Below are 19,761 nucleotides of genomic sequence, written 5' to 3' on the forward strand. Positions count from 1 at the left end.
TGAGCTAAAGGCAGACAGTTAACCAACTGAGCCATCCACGCACCCCTGATTTACATATTTTTAAAAACATTAAGGCTGCTTTGTGGAGAGCACATATAGGGTAGCTTGTGTATTTGGAAAAACTGTTAACTTACGTGATACTGCCCAACTCCCTCCCTATCCACTGCCAATAAGATTTAAAATGTTTGGTTTTAGGGGCGCCTGGGTGGCTCAGTCGTTAAGCGTCTGCCTTCGGCTCAGGTCATGATCCCAGAGTCCTGGGATCGAACCTCACATCGGGCTCCCTGCTCCGCAGGAAGCCTGCTTCTCCCTCTCCCACTCCCCCTGCTTATGTTCCCTCTCTCGCTGTGTCTCTCTCTGTCAAATAAATAAATAAAATCTTTAAAAAAATAAATAAAATAAAAATGTTTGGTTTTGTAGTTGTAGATTTATTTATTTATTTGCAGTTCATATATGTACTATAAATTCTTTTAACTCTGCAATATAATACTTAGCTTTTCTGATTATCATGTACTCATTACTTTAGTGCCAGTACATTGTAATTTGTAATAAATATTTGAAGACCTTTTTCAGCTTATTTTCCAGTATTCAATAAAATTACAATAGGTTGGAATTGATTTTTTAAAGTTCCATAAGCTTTTTGAAAATACTTTTAGAGCATTTTAAAATAAAGATTATTCTTAAATATTTAAAATGTATGACTTGATCATTACTCTGAGGGACTGAATTCATTTTGATTTAGTGTATTTGTGTATCTGAGTGTACAGTTATCTGCCAGTGTGGATACTTGGAACTGAAAGTAATTTAAACTTTAATGTCATAAAAGCATGCTGTATCATTTGTTCATTACTCTTTCTACCTATCACTTTGTTTGAATATTAAGAATTTGGTAAATCTTTCTTATGACAATTCTGAATGAAAGTTACTTAATTTTACTTATTAAAGAAAGCATCTTTTTTTTTTTTTTTTTTTTTAGGTTGGCTGTTGAAGGTACTAATGGAATAGATAATCATGCACCCACAAGCACTCTAGTTCAAAACTCATGCTCTTCGTATGTAGTTAATGGAGACAACACACCTTCATCTCCGTCTCAGGTTGCTGCCAGACCCAAAAATACACCAGCTCCAAAACCACTCACATCTGAGCCTGCCAGTGACACTGGTAAGCATGGTGATTTATGACTCATTGTTTAAATGAAAACTAAATTAAACGTTATGTACCAATGGCTACACTTCTTACTGTACAATCTTTCTTAATCTTTAGTTCTGTGATAGGAATCTAAAGATCACAATACCTGAAATATTTTCTAATAATTTGAATTTTTCTAGATTATTTAGGAGGGTATTCCAAATATATTTTCAGTTTAGAAGTAACAGTACATTTCACTAAGCATGTACTTATATGATAGATTCTTAGGCTTTATGCTACAAATATTTCTGGAAGTAATTAGGTAAAGGGCCAATTATTTATTAAGTTCACTCCTGATTCATGAAAAGTATAAGAATGATGAATGCTCATTTCAGAAAGGCTTATATCACCACTCTGTTTCAATCTTGTCATCATCCTCCATTTGAACTATGGAATTTGGTAAGTTAGCTTTTCTTCCTAAAATATTTAGCTGTTTGAGTAGATTGGTGAAAGTATCTATTGACCACTGGTTAGTTGCATGGTTTAGTGTTTGGATATATTCAGATGTTGATGAAGGGAGGAGGACTTGCCGAGGCTCCCCCCATTGCAGGATCTCTTATTTATACTCCACAGCTTGTCAGGTACTTTATAGGTCCTTCCCATTGGGAACAAATTCACTTTCCACATTGTTCTCTCATTTATCCTTGCCCGAAATTTCAGGGAGAAAATAAAACACATAAGGAACCAGAATTGAAAGCTCCATTGTAAGTGATTACCACAACATTCACAGTAACTGCTAGGAAACATAGGACAATCATAATCTCTAACATTTGTGCTATATATGGTCTAAACAGTATATGTCAGGGCGCCTGGGTGGCTCAGTCGTTAAGCGTCTGCCTTCAGCTCAGGTCATGATCCCGGAGTCCTGGGATCGAGCCCCGCATCGGGCTCCCTGCTCTATGGGAAGCCTGCTTCTCCCTCTCCCTCTGCCCCTGCTTGTGTTCCCTCTCTCGCTGTGTCTCTCTCTGTCAAATAAATAAAATCTTAAAAAAAAAAAGAGTAAACAGTATGTGTCTATTTACTGATTTAACTCTCACCATAACTAATTGAAATAGATACTAAAATCTTCCCCTTTTCCCAGGAGGAACTGAGGCACAGAGAGATCACAGCTAGGGAGTAGAAGAGCTGTAATTGACATCTGGCTCTCTCAGCTCTCTGCCCTCTGCTTCACTTTGATGTGTGTGATTTTTATAGTGTCTCAAAGTTGTATCGTTCATCTTTTATACTATGATAGGCTTCAAATAATCCCTCTTCCCAATTAGTGATTATGTTTTCACCTCCTCTGATAATTGTTGGTGGCATCTGACAAAACAGTCCCATCTGTCATCATTCTATTGGCCAGTTTACAAAGACTTCCGGAACCTCCTCTGTTGGTAGCAACCACTCTGCCAATGTCTTTTGTGTGATCTGTCATCCCTTAGTAGGAGGATGAATTCAGGTACTTCTCAAGGAATGGGGTAATCTTTAAGGCATTAGTGCAAAAATGGTATTCCTTTTTCTAATCAAGAACTTTAAAATCAGTTTTCATGTTGGAGTGTGGGTATGGGTAGGAGTGTGCATATTCTGTGTATAACATGTTACATGTTTTAATCCCTTACTTACAATTCAGAGTCCTAAAGTCTTTAAAACCAAAAGGATGTTTTGGTAAACTCCTTTGATGGCAAAATGACTAGAACTGATTTGAAGGGATTCATAGTTTATCATGCTTAGTGTTTTATCTCTCCATTTTGCCACAGAAATATTATTGTGAAATTACAACGTGTAGCCCCCAAACCTGCTCACTTACTATGTAATATACAATATGTGTGCCATATTAATTTTCTAAGTTCTGAAAACTTACAGATTCTGAAACACACTTGGCCCAAGGTTTTCAGATAAGGGATTGTGGGCCTGTGCTAAGGAGTTTTAAGACAAATGATTTCATTTTACCAGAGACAGTATTATACAAGAGGGCTTTTGCGGGGGGGGGGCGGATTTTTTTCTCCCTCCTGTTCATTTGAGTTTTGATTAAGAGGGTCCATTTGATAAGTTTAGTTGCTGTAAATATTAGTTATTTTAAGCTAACTAGGAGGAGGCAGTCATGATTGAAAAGATTAGATTTGGCTTCTAACAGGACTAGGTTCAAATCCCAGCTCTATCATTTAATGTGTTAACTGTGTGACCTTGGACAAATTATATATCCTCAAAATTTAGCTCTTCCATTTATTAAAAGGGGATGATAATTAACTACCTGGTAGGATTGTTTCAAATGTTAAATGAGATAATCTAAAAGATCTACAAAAGTCTTTTAGCGGTGGTAGGTATTTAAGAAAAATACTGTTTCTTCTTCACTTCCCACTGTCCCAAAACTTCTAGTGTGAAATGACTTTTTCTAATATGTAATTACTCTTTTATTAATAAAATAGATCAGTGCTCAGTATGGTAAGTTTCAGGCAGAACTGACTGACTTCACAAGTTTGTTAAAACTTTTGTTTATAGCTTTTTATTTTGAAATAATTACAGAAAGTTGCCAAGAAGTGTAGAGGGAGGTCCCATGTTCCATTCACTAGCCTCCTCCAATGTTAACATGCAGTGTATAACTATGATATAATATCAAAATCAGGAAATTGGCATTGACAAAATCTACATTTCACCAGTTACACTTGCATTTTGTGTGCATGTAGTTCTGTGCGGTTTTATCATGTCTGGCTTCATGTAGTTGCCACTGGAGTCAAGATACAGAACCACACCATCACCAAAGGCCCTCTCGAACACTTGTGTGAATTGACTTTAAAGAAACTTAAGGTGCATATATAGAAGCAGTTCTTCGTCACACTTTTAAAAAGGAGTAAAGGGCGCCTGGGTGGCTCAGTTGGTTAAGCGACTGCCTTCGGCTCAGGTCATGATCCTGGAGTCCCGGGATCGAGTCCCGCATCAGGCTCCCTGCTCGGCAGGGAGCCTGCTTCTCCCTCTGACCCTCCCCCCTCTCATGTGCTCTCTGTCTCTCTCATTCTCTCTGTCTCAAATAAATAAATAAAAATCTTAAAAAAAAAAAAAAAAGGAGTAAAAATGATACTCAAATACTCCAGTATTTCTGCCTTTTTCTACTTTATTTGAACAGTTATAGTGAGGACAAATGCATGGTGCTTTGAGAGGTACATATCATAACGTACAAGGGAAACTTCTCAAGGATTAAACATGAAAGTAGGGAGATATGTCTTGTAAACCAAGTGTCGTAACAGCTGAAAGTAAGGATTGAGATACATTCATTAAGAAACCAAGCCAGTGAGTGGCACCTGGGTGGCTCAGTCATCGGTTGAGCATCCGACTCTTGATTTCTGCTCTGGTCATGGTCTTAGGGTCCTGGAATCTAACCCTTAGGGTCTGCACTTAGCCTGTGGGCTGCTTGGGTTTCTCCTCCCTCTCCGTCTGCCCCTCCCCCTGCTTGCACTCTTTCTCTAAATAAATAAATAAATAAATAAATAAATAAATAAATAAATAAATAAAATCTTTTAAAAAAAATGTACAAAAACTTAAAAAAAAACCAACCCAAGTCAGTGGGTGTGGTCTTATATCTGTAGAGAAGAAAATGCTTTGCATGAACTTCTATCCTACCTGTCACACGTTTTAAATACTAGCTTACATAAAATTCTCCACATTCTTGAACAAAGAGCCTATGATCCTGACTTCCCTCCCTCTCTTTTTCTCTCTGCCTTCCCTTTCCCTTTTGTCTTTTTTGGTAGTTTGTCCTTTTACTCATCCTTATATCATTTGTTAACAGATGTTTATTTTGCAGGTACCACAGACAGATGTTTGTTTTGCAAGACACTGCTTGCCAGCTGGGTACATACACATCAGAGTTTCTCAATTTAAGCACTATTGGGCCAGATAATTCTTTGTTGTGGATAGCTGTCTGATGTATTGTACATTCCTGACCTGTACCCATTAGATGCCACTAACATCCTCTCTTTCCCCTAGCTGTGACAACCAAACATAGCTCCAGACATTGCTAAAATGTCTTCAGAGTGGGGGACAAATTTGTCCCCAGTTGAGAACCACAGATCTATATCAATAATAATCTCTCCAATCAAAGATATGCCCACTCAGAATTTCCCCTGTTACTAACATTTTGCATTACTGTGGTATATTTGTTTTCTGGTTTTGTTTAGATAGGTCTTGAGTGTAATTTTAATGTTGAACTTACATAGGGTCATTGTGTTAAAATGTTTTGGTCAAATGGTACTAAGAGTTTTTCAGTTGATTCTTGTGAATGTTTTAAATAAACTTATTCTCTGTGAATGAGTTTCATCATTTTATTTCTAATATTTTTCACTTCTTTCTTGTCTTAATGCATTGTCAAAGTAATCAGCAGTATTGGAGTGGTGATTGTGATCTTCCTTGTTTTGTTTCTGATTTTAGTTTGTTCCTGACCTTAATGGAAATTCTCCTAATGCCTTGAAGTTAATATATGATGCTTACTGTGGGTTTCTGGGTTTCTGATGGATAATATAGATTATTTACTAATTTCTCTTGATTCCTCTTATCAAGTATTTTATCAGGGTTTTATTGAATGCTTTTTTGTTTGTATTGAAAGTAGTCATATGGGGGCTCCTGGGTGGCTCAGTTGGTTAAGCACCTGCCTTCGGCTCAGGTCATGATCCCAGGGTCCTGGGATCGAGCCCCGCATCGGGCTCCCTGCTCAGCGGAGAGCCTGCTTCTCCCTCTCTCTCTGCCTACCACTCTGCCTATATGTGCTCTCTCTCTCTGTCAAATAAACAAATAAATAAAATCTTTAAAAAAAAAAAAAGTCTTTTTTTAAAAAAGTAGGCTTTTTTTTTAAAAAAGTAGGCTTTTTTTAATGTGTTAGCATAGTTGATTTCCTAACATAATTTCCTAATACTGAACTATCTTTTAATTTATTTAGTTGCAACTCTAGAGCTGTATTACCCTCACAGAATAAATTAAGAAACTCAATTTTTCTTTTTCTTCCCTAATGTACTATACCACTTTAAATAACATGGGAGTCATCTGTTCATTGAAGGGTTCATAGAATTTTCTCAGAAAACTTAAGTGAGTCTTGTGCTCTTTGGTGGAATGATATTAGATATTTCATCACCTTTTTCATTCTACTGTGATGAGTCTTTTTTATTTTCTTTTTAAAGATTTTATTTTTAAGTAATCTCAACACCCAACGTGGGGCTCAAACTCACAACCCTGAGATCAAGAGTCGCATGTCCCACTGACTGAGCCAGCCCGGTGCCCCATGATGTCTTTTCAATTTGTCTTTCTGTTAACTTAGTTAATATATTTCAGAGCTTAGCTTTTTTTTTTTTTTAAGATTTTTTTCTTTTTAAAGTAATGTTCACACTCAAAGTGGGGCTCAAGAGTCACATGCTCTAGGAACTGAGCCAGCCAGGTACCCCATAGTTAATATATTTGAGACTTACTGATATAAAGTGGTTCATGACATTCCTAGTGTTATTCATGTATGTTTTTCTTTATAAAACTCAGAAAGGTATACTTAATGGCTTCTCCAAATTTACCGGTAAGAATTCATCTGAAGCATTTGTTAAAAATACAGATTCCCAGACCCTTCCTTAGAGATTTCCCCTAGAAATTCATTAAGTCTAGAATGGGAACTGAGATCTATAGTTCCAACAAGATCTCAACGGATTCTTCTCAGGTAAATTAGGAAATTCTAATCTGTTTTACTGTTCTTTTAATTCCTTCTACCATTTTTCCTGCCTGGCTCTGGAATTGACTGTTAAGCTCATTTATTGCCATTCTTCCTTATATCCTTGGATACGTCTTTGGCTTTGTCCAGTAGCATTTGATACAGTTGTTTTCATTGCCATTAATTTCCCTAAAGTTTATAATTTCATTATTATTTCCTCTTTAACTTAGTATTTAGTTTATCTTGTAAGCAAATTGATTGTGGATTGGGGGAGAACTATCATTTTTAGGGACATAAAAGTATCAGTTTTCTCACTGGTAAAATGGGAATAATGCTGGTATCTGTCTCAGCATTGTTCTTTGAAGACCAAATAAAATAACCCTTAAAAAGTGTTTAGCAGATTATGTCAGACTTTCAGTAAACATTTTAGTAAGTTGTATTTTGTATTGCTTTGCTTCTAGTTTTTGTTTTTTCTTGTCAGAGAGCGAGCACAAGCAGGGGGTGCTGGCAGGCAGAGGGAGAAGCAGGCTCTCCACTGAGCAGGGAGCCCGATATGGGACTCAGTCCCAGTTCCCTGGGATCATGACCTGAGCCAAAGCAGATGCCCAACTGACTGAGCCACCCAGGCACCCTGCTTGTTTCTAGTTTTATTGTAGTTAGAATGTGGCCTCCTTATTGTATAATTGGGGATTTTCCTTTGGTCTTTGACATGTCAGGTTTTCTAAAAATTTTTAGAGTGTTTGGATGGAATATGTATGTAAGAAACTAACTATAATTTAAGTCAGATATATTGTGTTATTAAATTCTTCATGTGCTTAACTAATATTTCTACTAACACTCTTTAATCTGCATAGTTTTGAGGGAGGTATGTTCAGTTCATTTCTTCCTCTGTGATTTGTTTTTAATTTATTGATTCAACAAATACTGTTTTCATATGCCAGGCATTTTGTAACAGTTGGGGAATACAAGAGTGAACAAGTCTGACAAAGCTTTCACACTCCGAACTTAATGAAAAGAAATAAAAACAAATACATAAAATGATTTCAGAACATGAGAACCTAAACAGGTTAGGGTGTGGCAGGAACAGCATTAAATAGGGTACTGAAGCACTGCCTCAAGTGGTTTCTGAAGGTGTAATTGAGCATGTACTCGAAATGATGAGGAGAAGCCAGTCATGAGAAATTCCAAGACCATGGGAACCACAAGTGCACATCTCTGAAGTGGGAAGGAGTTTGTTCTATTCAAGGAACAGAAGAAAGGCCATTATGAGAAATCAAGGGTAGCTGTGGAGATTAATGTAGTCTTTAGTATAGGCCGTGGTTAAAGTTTGGAATTTATTCTGGTAGTCGTAGGAATTCACTGGTGTGTTTAATTAGGGGAGTGAAAAGATCAGTTACATGTTTTGAAAAAGATTTCTTTGGGCTGTCATTTGGAGAATGGGTTGTAGTTGGACGAGAGAAAAAGCAGGCTGACTAAAATGCGGAGGCTGTTGCCAGTATTGAAAGCAAGAAATGATGGACCAGGAGGTAGTGGTACAGATGGAGGAAGAGCTGCGAGCACTTGCTGTTGAATTATTGTAGAAGAGAAGTTTCTGCCTTGAACAACTGAATGGTGCTATTTAATATTTCATTTTCTTCCTTTGTTTCTCACGGTTTGTGTTTTGTGTGCTGTGTTTTAGCATGCATAAAGGTTAATGACTGTTTCTTCTTGGTCTGGATTATCTTTTCTCAATTATTCCTCTTTTCCCAATTAGTGTTATTTTGCTTTGAAAATACTGCTGCTAAGCTTTTCCATTTTTGGAAATTAATTTCTGCACTGTTGAAGAGTAAATATTAAATGAGATAATTCTTTAAGTGAGCATCATATAGAGGACACCAGAATTTAGTCTCTCTGTGCACATTCTCTTTTCATTTCTCGGTGTTATCTAACAGTGTTTGATAGAGGGTAACTGTAAATATTTTAATTCTTGTATTTTTTTTTCCTCCAAGCCATTCTCTCCCCCATATTTGGACAGAACTTAATTCATTCTCTTGTTTTTTTTGTAATTATAGTTTGATTCCTTTAATAGTACATTTCCTTTCCACTATTTAAATCTTTTTCTTTCTTTAAAAATCTACCTGATGATTCCATTACTCTTTATTAGGTCTCCCTCCCTCATTTCAATTAGAATTTTATGTGGCATTTTCTTTGGTTTTGGTTAATAATCTGTTTGTAGTTTTAATTTGGCTCACTTTAATAGTGACACATAATTGAAATTCATCAATCACATTTAAAATGAACATTAAGAAAATGGTATTAGTGGATCCCAGTACTGAATCATTTCTTCAGAAAATGTAGAATAAATTTCTGGATCTTTTTGGCAGTCCCCTGTAGTACTAAATTAATGCCACTGTTTATCTGCCCCATTGGCATTTTTGATATTAGCTACCCTTTTGATATTACTACCATTTGCATATGAAAAGGGAGATTGAAAGGGATCATTTAAAGTTTTTATATAAACCATGCAGACTTTCAGAATTGATCATTTGGAGGAAAAACATGTTATACTCATGCTGGTTTCTCTTTTCCTTAAGTTAAGGTTATTAGTGTGTGTATACACACAGTTGACCCTTGAGCAACAAGGGGTTTGGAACACCAACATCACCCCACCCCCAACCCCTGCCATTTGAAAGTCTTTGTATAACTTTGGAGTCCCCCCACAGATTTAACTACTAATAGCCTGTTGTTGACCCTCAAGCCTTACCAGTAATATAAACAGTCAACACTTATTTTGTATATCTATTATATACTGTATTACAGTACAGTAAGATAGAGAAAATGTTAAAGAAACTCGTAAAGGTTTGTACTGTATTTCTTGAAGAAAATCTGCATATATGTGGACCCGCATAGCTCAAACCTGTGTTGTTCCAGGGTCAACTGTATTCTTAAATTTTTATTATTTATATGTTCATCTGTAAAATGTAAGCAAGAGAAAACATTATTTTCATCAGTACCTGATACATTACTCAGGGTGGATTAGGAACTAAATAAGTATAACTGGTGAGTTGTTGGCTTTATCATTCCTTGACAGTTCGTCTTACTGATTTTTCTCTTTTCAGTTAATGGAGAATCATCCTCATCTGCACCAACCAATAATGCTTCCACCACGGGTACTGCAACAGGACCTGAAGAAACCGCCTTGTCTTCAAATTGCGCTACTACTACTGTTGAAGATCCTCCACAAGAAATACTGACTTCCTCAGAAAACAATGAATGTATTCTTTCTAACAGTGCAGCATTTGGATCTGAAGCTAGAAGTACTTTAGACCCTGCTGCCTCTAATTCTGGAAATAATTCTGCTACTGAGGCAGCCAAATTAAGACAGCCAGATGGGTGTGCGGAACCTGTACGGCAACAGTCTGGAAATACCAACACAGAAACTTTGCCATCAGGGTATGTTAAATATATTGCTTTAGAAGTTTGACTTACATTTGAATAGCAACTTTTTAATAATATGACTGTTGAGTGTGTATATAAAATTTTTCCATTGTTTAGTAATTTGAAATCGAAGTCAGAATCTGATTGATATAATTCATTTGCCACAAACCAAGTACTTTTTAAAACTGAGGACAGTTAACTAATGAAGTATGTGCAGTATGAAGGGAAAAGAAAAAACCTAGTGTTAATTTGCAAGACACACTTGATTTGATTCTTGGTTTATTTTTACTTCTAGAGAAGAATGATCATAACACTATATAATTACTTCAGTTCTCTAGCTTCCTTTATGGTCTGCTCCCCAGGCCCCAATGTGGCCATCCTTTTTCTCAGTTAGCACTGAGTGCTGGGAAGGTCACCTAACTCTGCTGATTACCTCTGTTAAAAATTCAGGTTTTTGTTGCTGCTTAATAATTCTTAGTTCCCTTTAAATTTTCCCGTTGAAAACATTCAGCTTCCTAAGATTTCCTTTAAAGAGTTACTCTATATGTGTATTCCATTTGGTCATCTCTCCCAGATTTACTTAACAGGTTTTTTTGACTCTTTACTTGGCTTTGATGATACTAATATGAGTTAATCATTCATTGTCTTGGACTTCAAAAAGTTTATTTCCAGTGGCTCAGACTTGTACACATATATGTGGTGCAGTTTGATGGTGCAGCGATAGACATACGGACGCAGCGCTTCCCTGCACAGCTCGCAGCAGTTAGCAGGGCTCCTCTCGGAGCTGTGGAAACTGCACTGCTAGAGGTCTTCTGCCCTCGGTTTCTCATCGCAGTCATTGTGTTCATAGCCCTGTCTTATTTTCTGAACTGTTTTTCTCAGTGCTGTTTGCTGCCTCATCTGATTTGCCCACTGCCTAATAGTGGTTTCAGCCTTTTTTAGCCTTTGTTCCTCTGCTCGCATGTTCTTCTTCCTCTCTTGGTGCTCATGCTCTCCCGTCACTGTAACTATCAAATCTGTTTGTCCGGGCCAGACCTTTTTCTGAGCTTATTTTCAGCTACTTCTGGAAATCCCCACTTGTTTCCTGCCAGCATTTCAGACCTTACAGTATCTTCCCTTCTCTCTCAAAAATCTCTTTGTCCCTTCGTTTTCGGTCTTTGGCAGCTTAGTCACTTATCCTAGTTTCATGTGTCTGCCACTGGGACACGTATATCTAAGAAGCTGTTAAGAACCTCTTGGTCTGATGGGAGGGTAAAGGTAAGTAAGCAGCAACTATACCGCATAGTTAAAGCTGGGCTAGACCTCAGTTTAGCAGGTTGTGGGTGGGAACATATACAGAGATCTTTCAGGAGAGTAGCCTACACTATTGAGATCAAAGAATACTTTCTGAAAGAGATGACCCTTAAGTGCATTTCTGACAGAGGGTTAGGACTTAGCAGAGCAATAATGTAGGCTCCAGTAGTGAAAGGCTCATTCTCAGTAGAGCCAACTGCATGTTCAGATCTCTGGCATCCATAAAAATGTATAAGTAGAATTCAGGAAATAGTATTTTGTTACAGCTTGAGTTCAGCATTTGAGGAAGTGACATATGTAGTACTAAAGAGTAAACAGTCCTATGAAGAATTTTGTATACTTTTTCTAAGAGTGTGGGAGTATTTTCCTGAAAACCATGAATAAACATTAATGAATTTTAAGCAGGGTTGTGGCATTGTCCTGTTTACATTTTAGTTAGGTCATTCATTCTAGCAGTGGTATAGACAGATTTTAGGAGTCAAGGAGACAAGTTAGGATGGCAGCCAGGATGGTTTATAAATGAGAGAAGCAGGCATTATGATTTAAAATGATAATAAGCACATAAACTTAATTCTGTGGGGGCCAAATAAATGCTTCAGCATGGCTGTAGCCACCATATGTGATCTTTGTGTTAGGAGACTTTTGTAGTAACCTACATAAGTGATTTTCAAGTTGCAGGTTGCACCCCATTAGCAGATTATGACCAGCATTTGAACACATAATTGAAGTAAGTCAGTATAGACCAGAACAGAAAATACTGAAGAGTGTTAGTTGTAGTGAGAGTAAACATTGTTTCCAGAAAGTTTATTTTTCTGGTGCGGGTTTGTGTGTATAAAATCTGTAGGTAAATAGCATTCTAGTACACACAGAGATGTTTATTTAAAACATATTTCTTATTCTGTGAACTGTCATCAAAAAAGTTCGGAAGCAGGGGTACCTGGGTGGCTCAGTTGGTTAAGTGTCCGACTCTTGGTTTTGGCTCAGGTCATGATCTCAGGGTCCTGGGATCGAACCCAGCGTCGGGCTCCGCGCTCAGCCTAGAGTCTGTCCCTCTCCCTCTCCTCCTCACTCCTGCTCGCACTCTCTTTCTCTCTTTCTCTCTCTGTCTCTCAAATAAATAAATAAAATCTTAAGAAGAAAAAAAAAGGTGCTTTAAAAAAGAAAAGCTTAGAAACTTCTAATCCGGGTGAAAAATTAAAATAGCCGGCACTAAGGTGGACACTAGTCTCATAAGGTGATGATAACATGTATCCTGGTAATCAGTTGTGAGGAGGCAGTAGAAAAGAAGAATGGAACCAAGGTTGATTCTTCTGGCTTAGGCAGTACTCTCTTTGTGTAACTTGTCTGAGTTAGCGGTTTTCAAATTTACATCATCTTCTCTCTTTCCTCAAAAATCTTTCTTAGTTCCTGTGTTTCCTCTCTTTTGTAACTTGCTCAGCTATTTAGCTAATTACCAATGAAATTACGAGTGTTCTGAGAGAAGAGTATTCCAGTCTGGAGATGATGTTTGAGTATTATGCCAAGCATTATCTCACCCAAAGACCTTTGCATTTGCCCAGATTTGTGTGTGGAATGTTATTCCTCTGATATCTGCAGGACTCAGGTCTCTGTTCAAATGTTACCTTACTCCAGGGGCCTTTTCTGATTCCCCCTGTTTAATTCAGTCCCCTCTGCACCCATCCCCTTACCCTGTCTTATTTTTCCCCAGATTTTTGCTAGGAAATTTTATAAACATGCAGAAAAATTTAAAGAATTTGCCAGTGAACACCCTGGTATCTACCAGTAGATTCTGTTTGCTTTATCTCCTGTCTCTTCATCTCTCTATCCATCTAACTTTTAAATGCAGTTCAGTAAGTTGTAGACATCAGTATATTTTGCCCTTCAGTACTTCAGCTTGTCTATCATTAACTAGAGTTCAATATTTGTTTAAAGTTTTTTAGGTAAAGTTTACATACCATTTTGATGCATTTGGACAAACACATACATTGGTGACTAAACCCCTGTCAAAATATTGAATATTACCATTATCCCAGAAAGTTCTCTAAGTACCTTTTTCAGTCAATCACTGTTGTGATTTTTTTCCACTATAGATTTTAGATTAGTTTTCCCTGTTACAGAACTAAGTATAAACGAGATCAGCATGAATTTTTTGAGTCGGGTTCTTCTAATCAGCATAACTTGTATTATTTTTCTTTGTAACACTTAAATCACCATGTGACATATATTTGTGTCTTGTCAGTTTTCTCTCCACTGGACTGGAAAGGGCTTTATTTTGTCCACTTCTGTACTCGTACCCAAAACCATGCCTGCCATATAGCAGGTACTCAATAAATTTTGTTAAATAAGTGAATTAGTGCCCAATTAAATGATTTTGAGTGAATGAACAACTGGGCAAAGGCTCTGGCTTGTAAATGCTTCTGAGGAAGTGGTTAAGAAGGTCAAAAACTGCTAAAAAATTTAAGTAAGATAAGAACTGAAAGGCACTAATTGAATTTAACAACAGATTATTTATTGTTGACCTTTGACAAAGCAGTTTCTGGGAAATAGAGCTGTATTCAGAGTGCTGTGTAATGGAGTGAATGGGAGGGGTAGAAGTGTGTAGAAAACATTTAAAGAGAGCTGGTATGTAAAGCTTTTTACCTGTGAACACACAGAGAAAGGAATGTTTGGTTGGTGGAAATGCGCAGGAAGAAATGGAGAACTGAGGGTTAGTTTTTGTTTTATAAAATGGGAGAGACTTTAAAGTTTGTTTGTTTAAATGGGAGAGACTTTAAAGGGTAGTCAGCTTCTAATGAGGAGGAGTCTGTGGACACAGAGGTTAGCAGTACAGGAGAGAATGAGGTAACTGTTCTTTGTGGTTTATGAGAAGGCAAGTCTTACTATCTGTCCCATTATCCAAGTTTGAAACCGCTAGTTATTCAATCAGTAACTTAATTCAGTTATTTTATTGTAATATATTTCACCAAATCCTTCCATATTTACTTACTCAAGTGTGCTGTGGTCAGAATTCACAAAGGGATTGAACTTCATTTTGGCTACTGGTGCTTCAGTGAAGGCCACAAAAAGGAAGAGAGCAATAGTACTTTTTTTTTTTTTTAAAGATTTTATTTATTTATTTGAGAGAGAGAATGAGATAGAGAGAGCATGAGAGGGGGGAGGGTCAGAGGGAGAAGCAGACTCCCTGCTGAGCAGGGAGCCCGATGTGGGACTCGATCCCGGGACTCCAGGATCATGACCTGAGCCGAAGGCAGTCGCTTAACCAACTGAGCCACCCAGGCGCCCAGTACTTTTTTAATAGATAAGTTAACAACTTAAATGATCCTGAGTCAGTTGTGAACTTGGGCATTTTTATTGTTCATAGTTACTTCTGAAGCATTTTGTGACTTGTGTTTATTGGATGCAGCTTAAGTAAACTTTTAATTTTTTTACATGTCTTTTTTAAGTAAGTATGTGTATATGTGTACACCTTGCTTAGGGAATAGCTTTAATATGTATAATCATTGTGTAAGAAAATAATTTAGGGGTGCCTGAGTGGCTCAGTGGGTTGAGTGTCTGACTCTTAGGTTTGGCTCAGGTCATGATCTCAAGGTCATGAGATCGAGCCCTGTGTTAGGCTCTGTGCTCTGCTTGAGATTCTCTCTCCCTCTCTTTCTGCCCCACCTCCCACTCCGCTCTCTTTCTCTCTCTAAAATAAATAACTCTTAAAAAAAAAAAAAGAGTTTAATAATTAAAGGCCAAGAGGAATCAAATTAAATTGGTTCCCGGGGTTTAAGAGAGAGAAAAATACTTCCATTTATTTTACTTTCAATTGAAAACAAGAATGTTAAACTCAGAAAAAAGCAGGTTTTTATATTTTATATTTAACATTTTTCTTCTATACCATATTACAGAAAGAATGGAGAGGAAGAAACAGGAATCACAGAGGAGAAAATAAGAGTGGGGAAAATAAGAGATTGAGAATCTTTGAGATGGAACAGAAAAAGATGAAATTGGGATGTCCAAAAACTCAGGAGTTTTACCAGAAACAAGAAGGAGATAGTTGTATACAAAAAGAAGACACTGTATGCATATCGAAGAATTTTTGTGGAGCAGTGTCACCACATACACTTTTTAAATGCAGTTTCTGCTAAAATCTTTTAGATATGTATTTTTGAAATTGCAGGCAAAAGTGAATATTACCTCATTAACATTTTGTGCCTTGAGTGTGATATTAGGCTGAAAGTTCCTCTACTTTTGATTAAACTTGTCTTTTTTTTTTTTTTTTTTAAGATTTTATTTATTTATTTGAAAGAGAGAGCACGAGCAGGGGGAAGGGCAGAGGGAGAAGGAGCAGCAGACTCCCTGCTGAGCAGGGAGCCCGATGCAGGGCTCAATCCCAGGACCCTGAGATCATGACCTGAGCGGAAGGCAGCTGCTTAACCGACTGAGCTGCCCAGGCGTCCCTTGATTTGTCTTTTCTGATGATACATTTCTGATAATAAATTTTCTGATGATAAATTCTATAAATTAGTAACTTTTTAAAACTTTAGGTACTACTTTATCCTCCTTTGTTAACTATTTTATTGAGTTTCTGATACTGTTAATAGAAAGGGAATAATTAAGAACTTAAAAGGCACTAATAATTGGGAAAAGAAACTTTATATGTGTGTGTATATATAATCTTTTAAAGTAAGACTTATCGGTAATTTTCCTGATTATAAGAAGGAATGATTTTTCAGATTGTCTTAGTTATCTTTTATTTTTGTTTTTGCATTTTTATTAAAGGTGGGAACAGAGAAAAGATCCTCATGGTAGAACTTATTACGTGGATCATAACACTCGAACGACCACATGGGAGAGGCCGCAACCTTTACCTCCAGGGTAATGTGGCATCTTTATGCATCTCCAGTTGTGTTTTATCATACATCTGATTTCTTAAACTTACTTATTACAACATAAAATGATTCTTTCATTGTGCATGTTATATTTCCTTCATTTACTTCTGTGAAAAATAATTTCAGTAAATGAGATTTGTTATATCATATCTCTTCTACAGTTAGTCTGAAGGGGCTTCCTCAAGAGATTGTCAAACACTGGCATGAGTTACTGAGAGTAGTTAAGGAATTTTGGTCCAATTGTAGTGCTTATCATTGGTTTTTAAGGAATGAAAGGCCTATTTAGGAAAATTCATATGTATGGTTCTCCAAAGATAGTGGTCTAAGCTATGTTACATGGGATTTAATGATATAAGAGATGTGAGAGTGGTTCAAAGTTATGAACTAAAAGATTACTATAAGTAAAATTGTATTACATTATGGCTAAAATTATAGAGGGTCTTAAATGAATAAAAATATTTCTATTACCGGCTAAATAAATTCATGCTGTTAGGCTGTCATTCACAGTCATTCACAAACAGATCTTCCTTTTCCTTTGTGTTCTTATCTTTCATAACTCTTTATACATATTATAGTGCTGATAGCTAGTTGAATTATATTATTTGTCTACTTTTTAAGATTTTATTTTTATTTATTTATTTGCCAGAAAGAGAGCACATGAGAGAGGGCACAGGCAGGGGGAGCAGCAGGTAGAGGGAGAAGCAGGCTCCCCACTGAGTAGGGAGCCCGATGTGGGGCTCCATCCCAGGACCCCAGGATCATGACCTGAGCCGAAGGCAGACGCTTAACTGACTGAGCCAGGCGTCCCTATTATTTATATTCTTCTCAAACACTCTATTTGAGGGGCACTTGGGTGGCTCAGTCAGTTAGGCATCTGCCTTCGGCTCAGGTCATGATCCTGGGGTCCTGGGATTGAGCCCCGCATTGGGCTCCCTGCTCATGGGGAGCCTGCTTCTCCCTTTGCCCCTCCTCCTCTGTTTGTGGTCTCTCTCTCTCAAATAAATAAACAAAATCTTTTAAATAAATACATACATACATACATACGTACATACCAAAAAAACCCCACTCTGCCTGTACCTGCAATATTTTCCTTATTGTCTTTGCTACACACTCAAGAGTATCTGTCCTTCCAGATGTAACTTAAAGTCCACCAATATAAAACACGGTCCAAGTCCAGAAAATTCAAGACAAGTAATATTATTTTTGTGAGATTGGTTGCTGAAAGGACTCTTAAATCATTGTATGAGTTAATGGCACAGAGAAGAAGTGTTTGTGAGGGAGCTGAGAATGGGGGTAAGTAGGAGAACTCTAGGCTTGCCTTGTCCCTCGAATAAGCTACATAACTAAGTTAATGGCACAAATTGACTTAACGGTTATCTGAACCTGGGAGGATAGAGCGAACTTCAGTTGGTGGCGAAATAGGAAAGGGCATTTTGTTTTGAGGGAATATTCAAACAAAGAGATGACAAAGTGAAACACATACACACTTGGGACCAGCAAGTGAGTTGATTTGGCTCTCGTGTAGGTCCCTTGAAAGGGCTCAGGGGAGATGAGGCTGAAATGGTGAATGGATTCATTTTTAATGCCGTGCCAGAGAGCTGTGATAGGTGGAATGTCATGACTGAATCTGCACTTGTGTTTAGCCGAATAACAGCAGGAAAGTTAAAGACCTGTTAAGGGTTGAGTTACAGCCCTGAAGTTGGGCAGTGGCTGGAGGGGCAGATCACTAGGTGTACAGTGAGCACTCAGGAGCTTCTTAACCAGATAAAGAGAGAGGGTAGTCAGATTGATATGGAGACTATTCAGTCTTTGGCCCCTTTTTTAGACCGTTCTTAGAAATAATGTAGTGGTAGAATGGGAAGGCAATTTAGTTAAAAAAGCAAGTTACATATTCAAAATTTTACAGTTACGTTGTTGTGTCTCTGATTTTTAGATTATATGAGTGAACTGTTAACTAAATACTTTCAGGTTTCTGTTCAATTTTTATTCACGCTTACTTTGTTGGTGGTAGTTGGGAAAGAAGAGTTGATGATCGCGGCAGAGTTTATTACGTGGATCATAACACCAGAACAACCACGTGGCAGCGACCCACCATGGAGTCTGTCCGCAACTTTGAGCAGTGGCAGTCTCAGCGGAACCAGTTGCAGGGAGCGATGCAGCAGTTCAACCAGCGATACCTCTATTCGGTAAGAGCAGATTGTGAGATGTCAGTACAACTCTTCCTCCAGGCATTTGCTCTTTTCTACTTTGGTGATTTTGAAATGTTATAGACTGCACTGCAAGGTATTTTTTATTTACTCTTTAATAAATAATTATTTCTGATATACATACACACTTTAAGTTTTTTTTTCATTCTAGTTTACTAACATAAGTACAGTTTTTGTCTTTATTAAGTGGTAGTTTCATAAGTGAAATTTCTTGATGAAATAATTTGTCTTTCCTAATTCCCAGTTCTCTGCCTTTAATTGGAATCATTTTGTTTGCTTTAAACAAAACTGGTTACCTTACTTAAGACCAGGATTGCCATTTTCCAGATGTTCTGATTCCCATCCCAGATTCTCAGAAACAGCACTTTCATGTGGAGATAGTTTTGTCCGAAAAATCTAATGCTATCTGAAAATTTGACCAATTGATGGTCCATTTATTGCCATAAGCAAACATCCACAAGAAGACGGGGGTAGGGGCGTCCGGGTGGCTCAGTCATTAAGTGTCTGCCTTTGGCTCAGGTCATGATCCCAGAGTCCTGGGATCGAGCCCCACATCAGGCTCCCTGCTCGGCGGGAAGCCTGCTTCTCCCTCTCCTACTCCCCCTGTTTGTGTTCCCTCTCGCTCTGTCTCTCTCTGTCAAGTGAATAAATAAAGTCTCAAAAAAAAAAAAAGACAGGGGGTAGAGGGAAACCTTTGTTAAATAGGTTTGATCACAGGAAGTGGAAAATACAAATTTTAAGTACCGGGCATCTCTAGAGAGTGTTTTGAATCAACTTGAAAACCCAAAACGTAGAGGCTAGCAGATAGGGAGGAATTAGGAAAGACACAAAAAGAAAACTTAAATAACTCTTTTTTCATTATCTTGCCTCAGGCTGGCTCTTTCAGCTCCATTTTCTTCAGAGGTTAAATAATAAGTTCTCATTTGCAGGTTGACCCATTCTCCTGGTATTCTGTAGCCAGCATAGAGGGAGTGGGCCAACCTAGCCTACATAGCATCTCCTACTGCCACCAATTGCTGGTTCTTTGGTAACTTGTACAGAAATCTGTAGTAAGGTTTCGTTGTTTAGCTGTATATAGTAAACAAGAAATTATGTACTGTGTGCTTTTGTTCTGGGTCAACTTAGCTGT

The 19,761-nt window shown here is 37.5% G+C and overlaps 1 protein-coding gene across 4 annotated transcripts in view; it reads left to right on the top strand.

The window, feature by feature from the left end:
- WWP1 (WW domain containing E3 ubiquitin protein ligase 1) overlaps positions 1 to 19,761 on the top strand; it is a 113,193-nt gene that overhangs the window by 59,712 nt on the left and 33,720 nt on the right. For all 4 annotated transcript variants that reach the window (XM_081816208.1, XM_081816207.1, XM_081816210.1 and 1 more), the window contains 4 exons: positions 977 to 1,161; positions 9,940 to 10,273; positions 16,316 to 16,411; positions 18,437 to 18,611. In XM_081816208.1, the coding sequence (XP_081672334.1) occupies positions 977 to 1,161; positions 9,940 to 10,273; positions 16,316 to 16,411; positions 18,437 to 18,611 (790 nt within the window). The remainder of the gene's footprint in view (positions 1 to 976; positions 1,162 to 9,939; positions 10,274 to 16,315; positions 16,412 to 18,436; positions 18,612 to 19,761) is intronic.

The sequence above is a fragment of the Leptonychotes weddellii genome, chromosome 4 (assembly GCF_054177405.1).
Source record: "Leptonychotes weddellii isolate Sample4059 chromosome 4, ASM5417740v2, whole genome shotgun sequence".
Classification (NCBI taxonomy): Eukaryota; Metazoa; Chordata; class Mammalia; order Carnivora; family Phocidae; genus Leptonychotes; species Leptonychotes weddellii.